This window comes from Myodes glareolus, chromosome 9 (assembly GCF_982192425.1).
Source record: "Myodes glareolus chromosome 9, mMyoGla1.1, whole genome shotgun sequence".
NCBI lineage: Eukaryota > Metazoa > Chordata > Mammalia > Rodentia > Cricetidae > Myodes > Myodes glareolus.
In genome coordinates, this window is record NC_142034.1 from 75,764,671 (window position 1) to 75,779,218 (window position 14,548).

At 46.7% G+C, this 14,548-nt stretch overlaps 1 protein-coding gene and 1 pseudogene across 1 annotated transcript; both read right to left on the minus strand.

The window, feature by feature from the left end:
- Positions 1-559: 559 nt before the first annotated feature.
- On the minus strand, positions 560-2,526 carry LOC148120991 (phosphoglycerate mutase 1 pseudogene; annotated as a pseudogene).
- Positions 2,527-12,607: 10,081 nt separating this feature from the next.
- On the minus strand, positions 12,608-14,548 carry LOC148120992 (T-cell-specific guanine nucleotide triphosphate-binding protein 2-like). The gene has a single exon (XM_087910687.1). It carries the CDS (start codon positions 14,527-14,529, stop codon positions 13,291-13,293), a length of 1,239 nt encoding a protein of 412 aa, XP_087766813.1. The 5' UTR covers positions 14,530-14,548; the 3' UTR covers positions 12,608-13,290.

Below are 14,548 nucleotides of genomic sequence, written 5' to 3' on the forward strand. Positions count from 1 at the left end.
AGAGAGAGAGAGAGCACGCTCAGGTATGGGCAGACAGAACCCAGGGCTCTGACACAAACACTGCCCCAGGATCCTCAGCAGAAGCTCCACCAACTGAAGTCTCAATATTGCACAGAGGTTTGGGCAATGTGACCCCTTGTTTTTTTATGTTTGTTTGTTTTTGGTTTTGCTTTTTATTGCACATCACTCCTTTATTATACTGATCTGGAAAAGAAGATTTAGTATGCCCAAAACAAGTTCTGAACCCACATGGTAGGGTCAAGCAGTTGGAACATGATTCAGATAGCGAAAGACAAAAAAAAACCCTAGACGTGATCAAGGGGCACTTCCCCTCTACAGCACATGGCAGAGGGATCCTAACACACAGTAAGAGACACTCCTGTCCCTTGAGGACAAGGAGTTTATCCCACTTGATATGAGGAATGCCTTATTTTCTGGTGACCACATAGGACTATTTCAATCACCACTAGAAACCTCAGAGGGGTGTGTGTATATATGTACTTTTTTTGTTTCCGTAAAAGTAAATGTAACACACTTGACAGGATTGATCCCAACCTTCTGGGGCCAGCAGCTCCTTTAGGGTCAGAGAGGAAGGTAGTATCTTCTAAATCATCTTTTAAATGCAAGCTACTTTCACCTTCCACTGGAATGACCGGAAGAGTGCAGGACAGGCTCCAGGGACAAAACGTGGCTGCAGCTTCTCACTGGTCAGGCCACAACATGACTCCTCCCTGACCTCCTCCTAAAGCAGACCCTTGTAAACAAAGGACTAAGAAAACTGTAATTACTACTTCTCAACTCTCTCGGGAAGAGGAGCCATCCCTGGATGTGGACCAAGAACCTGCACCCTAGAGGTGTTACTCTGACTAGATTCTATGAAGGGAGTGGGTGCAGGGGATAATATACTAAAACAAAATGGGAGCCACGGGTCCCCATCTGCAGCTACAACTTAAGTTCCTAAACATGGAGTCAGTGACAGGTGCTGGAAAGAGAGCAGGAGGCAGAACAGGCAGGGAGGAGGGTCTTGGGGTAGAAGTCTGTCTGCTCACCTTCATTTCTTGGCCTTGCCCTGCGCGGCCACAGCTTCCATGGCTTTCCGCATGGTCTCTTCATCTCCCAGGAACTGCATGGGTTTAACGGGCTTCAAGTTCTTGTCCAATTCATAGACAATGGGAATGCCAGTTGGCAGGTTCAGCTCCATGATGGCCTCTTCTCAGAGACCCTCCAGATGCTGGACGATCCCCCGAAGGCTGTTGCCATGGGTGGCAATCAGGACTCTCTTCCCCTCTTTGATCTGGGGGACAATCTCTTCATTCTAGAAGGGCAGTGCTCTGGCAATAGTGTCCTTCAGGCTCTCACAGGAGGGTGGCTGGTCCTCCGTAAGGTCTGCGTTCCTGCGATCCTTACTGCTGTTGCTGTAGAAGGGACGATCAGGCTCCACTGGCAGTGGTGGGACATCATAAGATTGCCTCCAGATCTTTACCTGTGCCTTACCATGCTTAGCGGCAATTTCTGCTTTATTGAGACCAGCCAGACCCCCATAGTGTCGCTCATTGAGGCGCCAGGTCCTGACCACTGGCAGCCACATCTGGTCAATGGCATTCAGGACTGTACAGAGGGTCCAGATTGCTCTCTTCTGCACGGAGGTGAAGCAGATGTCGAATTCATAGCCAGCATGTCGCAATGCCTGTCTGCCGCGCTTCACCTCCTCGTGGCCCGCCAGGCTCAGGTCGGCATAGTACCAACCACTGAAGCGGTTCTCTCGGCGCTCTCACCGGACCAGCTTGTAGGCGGCCATGGCTATAGGCAAGGGGATGCAGCAGAGACTGAGGCTCGCTGAGATTCGGCTCACAGCCTGTCCCACGCCCGCGCCTGCGCACTTAAGCCGTGACCCCTTGTTGTATAACAGTTTTCTCTGGGACTGAAACATTCCATTCTGCAGGGAAAGTCATTAGGCAGAGAAGTAAACTCAAAATACCCTCAGGAAGTCCCTGAAACTGACTAGATTCACTAGACCCTTCCCTGCCAGAGTAAGCAATAAAAGCTGAAGGTCTCTCCTAAAGTGATAAAGCTGAGCTGCAAAGAAAACCGTGAGTGCAGACCAGCTGCTGGACCTGTGCAAACCCCCCCAGGTGCCTGGAAGACGGTTAGGACAGGGCCACATGGAAAGGCCACACCGCACCCTGTTAGACTGCTCCAGGTTCCCTAGCTTTTGTGAGCTGTTCCTCATGCAGGGGTGGGCCTTGCTGATGTATCTGTCTTTGAGAATTTCTGGCTCCTGTAACGCTTCACACATATTCCAGTAAGTAATCCCAATAAAACTCACTGGCTCACCAAGCTGGATTTTGGTGGTGTCTGTGCAAGGAAACATACCGGCTCAGGACCCCCAAAACCAAGTTATCAGCACAAAGGAGATTTATTTGCCCCAGAGGGACAGATGGCAGGAAATAGAGACAAAGACCTGAGATAAAGGAAGAGGGAGAAGAGGGAGGGAACAAGGGAAAGAGGCCAGGGGAGTTTGTTCTGCAGGGACAAAGGACTGCCTCTGGGTAAAGAGAGGCAGATGTGGCACATCGGCAAATGGTGGTTTATAAAGGGAAAATGGAAAACTCCATGTTAGGATGAAGTGTGTGTTTGATTTTAGTTGGGTCTGTTAATTAGGGGAGACAAAGTGACTTCTGATTACTGGGCTTTGATAGTCAGCCTCAGGAGGAGGAAGTGGCCAACTAAGGGAAAAGACCTTGGTGGCTAGCTTTAGGAATGTAACCTAATGGTTTTTAGTGATGCAGAGGGCATGGGAGTTAAGGGCAAAGCCTGCCAGAGCCTCACTCATCTGGCTTGAGCTGGCCAGAGTCCCTTCAGTCCTGTACCTTGGTCTGTCATGGGCTCCCTATCTGGGATGAGCAGATGTGTGTGTTGTGTCCGCCCACAACACCCACTGTGCTGCTTTTCACTCTGACCATCTCCCTTTGCTCATTCATGATTCAATCTATGTCATCTCTAGGGCTCACTGCCACTTCCCTGGGAAACTTGACCTGTGCCCCATGATCTACCCCATACAATCCTATCCTCTCCTTCACCAAAAGACGAGATCCACATGTTTAAAATATCCAAGGAATCTATTTTGGTATCTATGACGCTTGGTACCCAGACTCCTCTCTTTCAGGCTCTACCACGCCTATGCTCCTAGCACCTGATTCTCCCGATTCATCTAGCGAGGGGTAGGGGTGAGCCTCAGGCCCCAGCAGTCCTCTAGCTCACAGTAATAATGGTGACACCTACCCGTACTGAGCAAGGACTCTGGCCACCTTTTATCTTATTTCTTTTCTTTTTTAAAAATCAGTCGAGATTAACATCACCCATAAGAGTTTATGTCTTGTCTTAAGTCACTGAAGTTGATTCGCATTGACACACATCTTTCTCAGTCTCTCCACTTCTGAGTTCTGCAGCGTCTTCTTTAGAAGGTAGACAAAGTGTCAGAGCTTACATGCACAGGCTTTCAGAAGTACAGCTTTGAAAGGTCTGCACCATTTCCTGCTCTGAGGAGCATAACAGGAAGTGGTTATAACCCAGCATGGCTGTGGGATGACTCATAACCGACCCTGCTGCACTCAGTGCTGGGTGGAGTCAGGCACTGCAAAAAGCACATGGGCAATGTGCCTCTCTCTTGGCTTTCTCGGGTTCAGCGGTGTCTGAGGAGTGTTTCCCTGCTGTCCTCTCGCTCATGGATTCCACAGTGTTGTCCTCCTATGAAAGTGATCCTCAGAATTTGCCGCAGGGCTTCACCATTCCCAGATCCTGCCGAACACATGCTCGTTAGACCTGACCCTGACTGCTAACTGTAGAGGTTAGTCACCATACGGTGACACCCCCAACCCTCCCACAATCTGCTCCTCTCAGCGGGGGAAGAAAAGTTCCAAGTGGCAGTTTTCTGACCCAAGCAGAAGAAGAGCAGCAAATGACCATACAGGTGTCATTTTTAAGAAGAAAAAAAGGAGAGGGCTGCGTTAGAGTGGGCTAGGATGCGGTGATATATCTTGATCAGGCATGTTCATTAGGTGGACCAAAGCGGACTTTTGATGGCTGGACTTTAATAATTTGATGTCTGGAGCTGGTAGCCAGTCTCAGGAGGAGGCAGTGGCCAAATAAGGGAACAGACCTTGGTGGCTAGCTTTAGCGATGCATTCTAAGGGTTTTCAGCAAGGCAGAGGGAACTGGGGAGAAGGGCAAGGCCTGCCAGGGCCACATGCTCCAGTGGGCTAGTGTCTCGTTACCCCCTCCTGTTTGATTTATTATTGAGTTGCTGTGAGTTGGGTAAATGAGTATTGTTTTCTCTGGTTGCTTCCTGATGACATCAGGGCATAGTTGCTAAGGGACCCTAGGAAGCTGGGTTGTTGGTGAAGGCCGGGAAGAACAGTTAATGTTCAGGTTCTGCAGGACCAACTGAGGCTAGAAAAGTACAGACTGATGCTGGACCAGGATGCAGATTTTTGAGGAAAAAGATGGCCCTGGTGCTGGGGTTTGCTGGAGTCTGCAGCTGATTTGAAATCTGCCCAGACAGATATATAGCTACTTTAACAGAGGTAAAGTGAAGGAGTCTAGAAAAAATATTTTTCTTGATGTACATTTGAAACTGTTAGGTTCATGGTCCTGGTAGCTGGAAAAGGAGTCTCAAGGATCCCAGGGAAATGAGGAGAGATCCCACCCTTAGGAAGAGGCAATAGGCAGGAAAATTTAGGCTGTTGTTTGGCAGGATACTTACCTAAAATCTGTTTGAGAGTGCTTGAGAGGAGCCCAGAAAATTTCGATTGGCTATATAAGGTTAATTGGTGAATAACGTTATCTGAAAGCAGGGTCTGGTTGGGTTGTGGACAATGCAATTTAAGAGGCTCTTGTTACATCAGAATAGTCTTTTGGGGGAGTTTAGGTGGGTTTTGAAATTAAAATATTGTAGGAGCATGGATGATTGAGGAGGCGCTTGGCAAATGGTGAGAGGGAATGTCTGTAATAGGCTGGAATGTTGGTGTGGAAAGGTTGGGAGAATTTGACTTTGGTTCCCAAAGTGGGACTTGGATGGTCAAGGGGACAACTGGTCAGTAGTGGGGCAGAGCACTGGTAACTGTGGTGTCAGTAGCAATAGAGGGACTGTGACTGACAGAGGACTTTGAAGAGAGGGCCAGAGGAAGCCGTGAGAGGCCTTGAAGGAGGCATCAGTGAAAATGAGGAGAGAGTTTATTGCATGACCTTGACCCAAGTGACAGCTTCACCATGAGAGTGTGTGTGCATTGGACAGGAGACCAATGGGTTTGGTTATGTATTGTAATTGGGAGTGCAGGATTTGTTCAGAGCATTTGATGTCTGAGGATGTCTGGACAGTTAGTGAATTTAGGGGAGGCACTTCGTGGAGGATGTTTGGCAATCATAAGGATAGAATGAAGTAGTGTACGAAGGGAGATGAGATTGTGCGAATGGATGATCTCAGGGTAATAGGAACTGGAGGGTGAGGATAACTGCACAGAGTTGGTGTAAGGACAGTGTCCTGTGTTGTAGGAGGGTTAGGTGTCTGGGTTTCCTCATTATCTGGTTTGCAGTAGGGTAGCCTTTGGGGAGGGGAGGGAAGTCACGAAAGTGAGGTGAATCATGAAAGTGGGGTGGCAGCTGACAGGCTGTCATGTCTATTTAACTGTTGTCTTTACTGATGATGGAGGAGTCAGTCAGAAGTGTATGTCTGACAGGAAGGTGCCATCATTTATATAAAAAGTGTAGGCTAAGGGAGCCTCTTGTGTGTAGGAGGAATGGGGAGGAACCTTATAGTCTCTGTGCAGGAGTGAAGGGGTCTGGAGAAGCTGGGGGAAAGGGAGAAGCGTGGGGGGACTGTGTGGAGGACAGGTAAGGAATGTGCAGGATGAGTTAAGCAGGGAGGGTTAGAATATGAGTCAGTGGAAGAGCTTGGAGTCTTATGTAAGTTAAACGTTGAGAGTGAGTGGTTAGGATAGAATGTAATGGGAAGGACCCCAGTGAATTTATCAGCTTCAGAAATGAGCAGACAGGTTGTGGCAAGGGTGCGAAGGCAGGGAAGCCACCTGGGGAGGGTGTACTATAAAGCTTTGGAGAGGTGAACTACAGGGGCAAAGGTCAGTCTGAGGAAGTGTTTGCATAGTTTGGACGTGTCAGGACGGGAAGATTTGTATAGATCTGTGAGGCCAAGCTGGAGCTGCAAGCGGAGTATCTTTGAGTTTAAAGAATTATTTACCGATGGGAGAGAGAGGCTCGTGGGGGTGAGGCAGAAGCAGCTTGGTATAGAAGATGAACTAGGATTGGGGATTTAGGGAATCCATGAGCAGAGACAATTGACCATCATGGTAGAGATAAGGAGCAGAGATGGGCGAGGTGGACTAAAATGAGGGGGTTATGGGTTGAGGTGAAAGGTTCAAGTCAGCTCTGGAGAGGACATCTTTTCCTAGTGAGGAAATGGGTCATGAGGGGATGAGGAGGAAGAAACTTTGGCCGGAGTGAGTTAAGGGAGGGCTCTGGAGGGCTCTGGAGGGCTCTGGAGGGCTCTGGAGGGTTCTGGAGGACTGGTGTGAATTCTGACTGTGGGTGAGTGGGACCCCAACAGGAGCATAGAGAGGAGGAAGGAAACATGAAACAAGTTTTCATGTGCCTTAAGTCATCTATTTTTAAAGAATTATTTATTGTGTATGTATGCAGGAAAGGACAGCAGACCTCATTATAGATGGTTGTGAGCCACCATGTGGGTGCTGGGAGTTGAATCAGAGTCCTCTGGAAGAGTAGGCAGTTTTCTTAGCCTCTGAGCCCTCGCTCCAGCCCCAGTCACATCTTTTAAAATCACAACTTAAGCTTTTACATCCTCAGACTGTAGAAATACTTTATACTTAAAAAAAAAACCACTCACCAGGAGACACAGATAATTGTTAACAGAGAATTCATGATAAATCAAGTTCCTTCAAAAGCAGGAATAGTGAAAAGTTACTTTGAGATTTCTTTTGTGAGTTTAGCTCTTATCTGAGTCTGGTAACAAGGTAAGCTGTGTCTAGACCTAGCAGTAGCTCTAGCAAAGCGAGGCCTGATTTTCACATAGGGAGAGGATTGGGAACAACTGAAGCCTTGGTTGCTGCTATTTAGCCTGCAAAGCTGTCCCTGGCCTACTGCCACACCATCAGAGATCTGAGAGCGAAGAATTTCACCTGAGAAACAGGAAGTTCAGACCAAGCAGCTTCTGAATCTGTTAAAAATGACAGACTTACCAGCGATTTGGACAGTTACCCTAGGGTCCTCCAAGGTCATTAGGGACAGAGGTCCCTGGGCAGCATGATCCTTTGACCAGCCTCAGAAGATTCTGAGGACCTTTCTGTGGAGTAGAAACTTTGGAGGTGGGGGGACTGGTCTACCTAGTGTAGGCAAATGGAGATAATCAACTCTCCAGTGCCCTACTTGTCTAAGGTTTGGACTAGGTCACAGCAGTGGAAGGTGAAGGGGGAAAGGTAGTTTTACACCCAGTGGCCAGCTTTGTCACATTTCAAGTAAGCCCCATGTGGAGGTTCTCCTGACCCCATCCATTTCTTTGGGAGAGATTAGGGGTGTTTTCAGCAGCTGACATGTCTATAACAAAGTCTGTTTTATTGAAAATTTTAAATGCCATGTTCAGCAGATCGCTGACAAGTTGAAGATCATTATCTACTAAGTATATCTAAAGCAGACCAACTTTGTCTATGAGTTGTTACCTGTTTCAAAGATTTAACTTTGAAAAAATATGCAGGAGGTAATATAAAGTTTATTTCTGCAGTTAATCATGACTATAAGTATAGTTATGAACATATTAAAATATGAACATCTCTGAGGTAGCTGATAATTAACCTATATGTTTTAATTATGCGTAACAGTTTATAATAAGTTAATACAGCTTTTGTAAGATTAGGACTTGCAGCCTTATTTCTGTTAAGTTGATCCTTAAAGTTTGAGTTGAAGATCTCATTAGAGATCTTTTAACATGAAAACAAACCATAAACCGTAAATGTAGCAAAGTTTTGTCATTACAGAATATACAGAATATTATAATTTCTGTGTGATTAAGTTTAAACTGAAGGCAGTGTCGGGACAGGAAAGGGTTAAGGTGGGAAAGCAGCAGCAGCAAGGGCCTTGGCCAGGGAGTTGGTAGTTTCCTTGGTTCTCAACAGTGGAGAATTTGACTTTAGGAAGGGAGGGGGAGCTGTGTCAGGCTGAAAGAAGGGGGCTTTCGGAGTGAGGGAGGGGCTATTGGACCCTTGCAGGTAGAACATGGACCTGAGGAGGAAGGCTGAGGGGATTGTAGGGTGAGTGGGGGTGGGGTAGTGTGGGTGTGTAAGGGGGTGTCAGTCACAGTAGCCTTACACCCACCTAAGGAGGTTACAGAACTTCTAGGACAGAAGGGAGTACCAGTTGTCAAAGAGTGCTGGAGAAGCAGGTATGCTCATACTGATGTCCTCTGGACAGGCCAGGCTGGAGAGTACACAGTGGGCAGGGCTGATGTGGGAGAGGTTGTGGCCCAGCAAGATTGGCTAGGAGAAGGAGGGGGGCCATTACAATGTTACCAGAGCCCAGGTGGGCTGGAAAGAAGAGGGAATGATGGAGCACCTGCGGATGGTGGGAAATGCAGTGATCCCAACTGAGGGGAGTGATCTGTGAAGCTGTGGCTTGGGAGGGTTCTGCAGCATCCTGGACTGATATGAGGGAGAGGGGAAGTAGGGGAGGAAGAAGTGGGAATCAAGAACTTACCATTTGGTCTGTCTGGCCTTGGTGAAACCTAAGTGGATGGAGAAGTGGAGAGGGTGTCAGACAAAGGTAAGAAAGGCACTTGACCATGAGGAGGAAGGTGGATGGTGGTAAATCTGCTGGGTCACGGGACAGAGTTTCAGTTTTAGGAGCAGAAGAGTCAGGGAGGGGCGAAGGACTTGAGAGCAAAGAGACCTTAGGGTGGTGAGCAGGAAGCCTACTGGGAAGGTTTGGAACAAGGAAAGCGAAAAGCAGAGACATAAAGGATCTCTTTCCCTTTTCCTGTGTGCTCATAAAATTTGTAAAGATCCTGAGTAATGTTAGGATCCCAAAGCTGTTAGGCAGCCTTTTAGATTGATTATCTAGTGGGTGTGGAGGCTAGCTGAGCCTTGGTACTGCAGTGAATGAGCTTAGGAAATTTGATGTCTGAGTGTTGTAGCCATTGGAGATTCTGGAGGAGACATGCCGAAGTCAAGTCACTCAGAATGGAGGGGGCTGGCCCGTCACCCTTGGTGGTAGTGGGTCAAAGTGAAGATACCAGGTGTCCCTGTGAAACTGGAGAAGCCAGGGCGCAGTCTCATAGAGAGGGTGGGTCGTCACAGAGGCAATATCACCAAGGCCGTGTCCAACGTGGTCTGAGGATGAATCGACCATCTCTAGACAGTTTGTTTTGGAGGGGGAAAGGGCACCAGATTAAGGCAGTGCAACCCCTAAGAGGGAAAAGGGGAAGCCCTTACCTAACCAGACTGGACTGAATGTGCCTAACTAACAGCTAGTCCATGGGAGTTCACTGTAAACAGTGAAGTTCATGGTGGGGTGCAGTCTTCCCCAGTCCCACAGGACAGAGTGGGGACATGAGACTCTGGATGGCTGTCCCCCAATAACATGGTGACTGTTTAGGATGACCAAGGTGGGGGACTTCCAATCAGCTGCTTTTGGATGAGGGAACTGGGTGCCAGAAAGACTGGAATATGTGAAAAAGGGCTGGGAAATTACCGGCCCATCCAAGTCTCAGCACCAATGAGGGAAACTCCCTCAGAGTGGGGGCTCCTTCTTGGACCTCATAATAGGCACAAACCACACCCACACACGTATTTTCACAGAGAAATCCCTTATGAAGTGAGGGAGGGTTAAAGTGGCTGCTTTCTAACTCAGGCAGAAAAACAGATCAAATGACCATGCAGGTGTAATTTTTACGAGATGAAAAAGGGGAGGTCTGTGTTACAATGGGCTTGGATGTTGTAGTATATATTGAGTGGACATGTTAATTAGATGAGCCGAAGAGGGTTGTTGATTGCCAGACTTCAATACTTTGATAACCGAACCTTAATAATCAGCCTCGGGAGGAGTAAGTAGCCAAATAAGGGAACAGACCGTGGTGGCTAGCTTTAGGGAGGCAATCTAATGGGTTTTGAGAGGGCAAAGGGAATGGGAGAAAAGGGCAAAGCCTTCCAGAGCCCATGCTTGAGTGGGCTCGAGTCCCTTCAGTTAGCATGTAGCTACAAGTACAGGGTCATCAGTTACACACAAACACACATAGCTGCAGGCTGAGCCCTATACAAACACACACAGAGACACACAGGCAAACACATCCACAAGTATAGATGCATCAGGTACAGGGCATTGTACCTGTTTTTGTCCCATAATGATGGTCTTTATCTTCTACAATTTCCTCTGTAATTAAAGAAAGGATCCCATGTTCCTCTGAGGTGAGCAGATTTGGGTTTTCACAGACTTGGTTCCCACATGTGACCTTGACTCCCTCTTTCCTTGCTGGTCTCACTGTGAGATCAAGTGATAAAGGAATAAACTTCCCGGTATCCTGTTACCCAGGGACAGAGGTGGCTGCTCTCCTCTCTCCCCTCCTCAGCACACAATACACTGGCACAGAAATAGGAGTCAGGGCTTCCGGGTGCTGACGTCAGCTGCTCTGCCCCAGTTCTCCAACTCCTAGAATTGTGCTGTGACTCCCACAGTGAAACCAAGGAGGAGTTTGTGGTCAGGGCGTAGGCAGGACACCAGTAAGACTGTGACAGGACGTGTGTATGGTAGGGAGAAGGGATGGCTGTGTCTCCAGACAATCAGAGACAGAGCTTCCAGACGATAGCATCAGCCCCTCTCCCACAGCCTCTGCTCACCCAGTCATTCTAACCTGACAGGGGAATCAATAAACCCAACCCCAGGGACTGAAATGCCACAGTCTGAGCAGGCAGACCTTTACTGTTGCTATCAGTGTCAGTGACATGTACTTGTAATGTACTTTCCTGTAAATAGGACCAAGAGGCTCCCACCCTCAGAGACGACTTCATTAGGGACAGGCCATGCCACCTGCGGATAGATGCCTTCTGCTACATGGCAACATGGCTGCTCTGTGATCAGAAGTATTGAAGCACATTGGAATATATGTATATATTCAGATATACTATTTTTGTTTTTTCAAGACAGGGTTTCTCTGTGTAACAGTACAGGCTGTCTTGGAACTCACTCTGTAGACTGGGCAGAGCTCAAACTCACAGAGATCTGCTTGCCTCTGCCTCCTGAGTGCTGGAATTAAAGGCATATGCCACCACTGCCTGGCTAGGTATACATATCACATGTATGTAAAGGCTGGAATAAAAAAATAAGGATTATCATGGGGATGGGGAGATAAATTTTGCATGGAAGCCTGGCCAGGTCATACCACCCAGATGCACCAACCATTAGTAGAGGTGAGCTGAAGCCGTATTTAGATGACACTAAATTCTGAGTGAGGAGACACATTGGACAAACTTCCATATTGTGAATTACATCAGCCAAGTCACTGAAGACGATCCTACATCACCAAAGAATAGAGGCTTCTTGCTCCAGACTGTTTGGATACAAGGTACAGCATCAATTTCTCCACGGATGTCTGGGTTTTCGGGAAGAGAATAAGCTATGGATACAAGAGTATTGTGTTTGGAATCTGGAATGAGTTCCACAGGCTCCTGTATTTCATGCTGTGGATCCTAGGGCGGGGCTGTTCATAGGTCGGGAGCCCAGGACTGTGAATTCCCTGCCTCGTGTCCTCCAGCTCTGTCTGCTGTTTCTCTGTCGTCTCCCAGACGGCCTTCTGCTTGGATGGATCCCACCGCTTCTGCCACCTGCCACCTCTGGAATGTGACCTGCAGTTCTCCGACTCTGAGACAAAGCAGACCTTCCTCTCTCATGCTGTTTTGTTAGGTGTGTGGGTCACCACACACAGAAGTCACTAATGTCAGTGTGGTGTGGACATGGACGGAGCTGACAGAGGACACGGGCCTTGACCACTGCCTCTGGTTTTCTGTAGGATTCCAACACTGACCTAACATGTGCTTTATTTTCTGCCCCTGTGATGCCATGCCTGCCTCTCTCCTCTTCTGGTGGGAAAACTATAGGTGCAGAAGTTCAAGGTTGTATTTTACTCTAATGGGGAGGTCCCAGCAGTAGAGGACTGAGAGAGCTGGCCCCATCTCAAATACTGTCAGGAAGTAGAGAAGGGTAGAAAGCATTCTTGTTAAACCTCCCTTACCCACTTTATGCAGTGCAGAATCCGCGGTCTTGGGAGGAGGGACCTGCATCACATTAGCATGGTCTCTTGATGTCAGTGATATATAACATAATGAGATAAATCAAGTGTTCAAGATAATCTCTCACAGGGATTCTCAACGGCTCATCTCACAGTTGGCTCCAAGTTCTGTCAGACTATCAGAACATCTATACCATGAATGGTCAGCAGAGTGGTAGGACAAAGCAGTAGTGAACAGCTCCACATCCTGACCCCGTTCAAATGAGAACAAGGACCAACAGTGTCTTGGAGTTTTAGAGAAAATCACTCAAACAAGTTTTTTGTTTGTTTTTTTTGTTTCATTTTATTTCGGAGAGATGATTTATAATTAGTTTTAGTTGTCTTTCACATAGTATGAATTTCTAGTATATGCTGATATTGTGCTATGAATGATATAAAAAAGAACTCAGTATTTCCATGGGCTGTGAGGCTCATGTTAGCTCATCTAGCTTTTTTTTTATTTTTTTTTTTACCAGGCTTCTTCTGGATTGAGCTTAGTTAATGGTCACAGTTGCCACCTGTTTTGCTCACCTTGTGTGGGGCTCACACCTCTTTGGTGAGTTTGTCTACACAGGGTTGGGCACCAGATACACTCAAAGCAGACCTGGCTATGAGAATGTAGAAGTATAAAGACTTTCATAGGTGTAAAAAGATCCAGGAGTCATTAGACCATAAAATCACAAATCAAATCATTATTTTCATGTGTGCTTTATATACTATTTTAAAGAAAACAAGGTTTCCTCATGCATTTAGATAATTTTTATGACTATTCTACTACTACTCCAACACAACTGAGCACTTGCCACAGTGATCTTTTGGCTCAAGAAGAGGAAAAAGGATGAACATTCTGGCTCTCTACAAGCAAGGTTTGTTATTCTGTAATAGGTTATGGATTAGTGTCTACAGCAGGGCCAAAAGTAAACACTGATTTGACTTTGTGCCTCATTCTCTGATCATTCCCAGTGATCTGGGGACTTGCGTGTAAATGGCCCCACCTTCTTTTCAAAGAGATCTTTTATATTAAGAAGAGCTATGGAATCATTTGCTAAAGTATCAATACAAAATTCCTGAATATCGTAAGACTTATTTCTGAAATAGAAAGAAGAAGCTGCTCCAAAAATACTGAAGCCAGTTGATACAGCTATATTCCCTAGCCTTTTTCCTAAGGACACATCATCTGCTAACAAATGGGGAAATTGAAGGTGTGCCTTCAATTCATTCACAGACGTGTTAAAATCATTAGCAATCTTTTGTAATGAGGCATCATCCAGTCCAAAGTCAGACCTGTACCAATTTAATGTTCTCTTCAGATTCTTATACTCATTCCTGATCATGCCTAAAATTGGAACGAAGGCCCATGCTCCATCTTTAAAGGCCTCATAGCGGGCTTTCTGACTCAGGGAACTTCTCTTGCGGTTAATGATGTCCTCAGTAACTCTCTTCAAATGCAGCATGAAGATATCATGTTTTTTCTCTAGGATGTCACTTTGTAATTTCATTTGCAGCTTTGGAAAGTCATACATAAATGTATCAAAGTTAGATACTAAAAAGATTTGAGGCTCACCTGAAAGAACCCCTTTGAGTTGCTTTGAACAGTCTTCCCGGATTTTCATCAGGACATCTTCCTTATTGAAAGTAATGGGTTTACTTACACTTTCATTACATAATTCAATATCTATCTTGGTTCGGACAAAATAGGAATTCATCTTCATCTTGGCAATGGCTTTGGCTAGTTGTACATCAATTCCTTTGGTGCGTACAGCCGAGATGATAATGAAGAAGTCATACTCAGCAAACTTCATTTCTGTTAGGTAGTTTTCTGGAGGGAAGGAAGGGGATCCAATGCCAGGCAGGTCCCATATTGTCACCTGGGGAAGCTTTGGGTGTGGGTATGGAGTTCTTTTCATGGTTGTCTCTATCATCCCAGTGGGGGCTGCACCTTTGTCTTCCTGCCCCAAACCTCTCAGGGCATTGATAAACGTGGACTTCCCTGCCCCTGTCTCCCCTATCACAGCAATGTTCAGGGGGACAGTCTTTATGTCTCTCGATGCATTGTGGATTACAGAAAGTGCTTGCCGGAGGTTGTTTTTCTCAATATGGGATTTAATCAAGGTGATGGTTTTCTCAGGGATGATTTGGCTTTCTCTCTTAAAATTCTTAAATGATGCTTTAGTGTTGGAGGCCCCAGCCATGGCTTCGTACGGTAGAAAC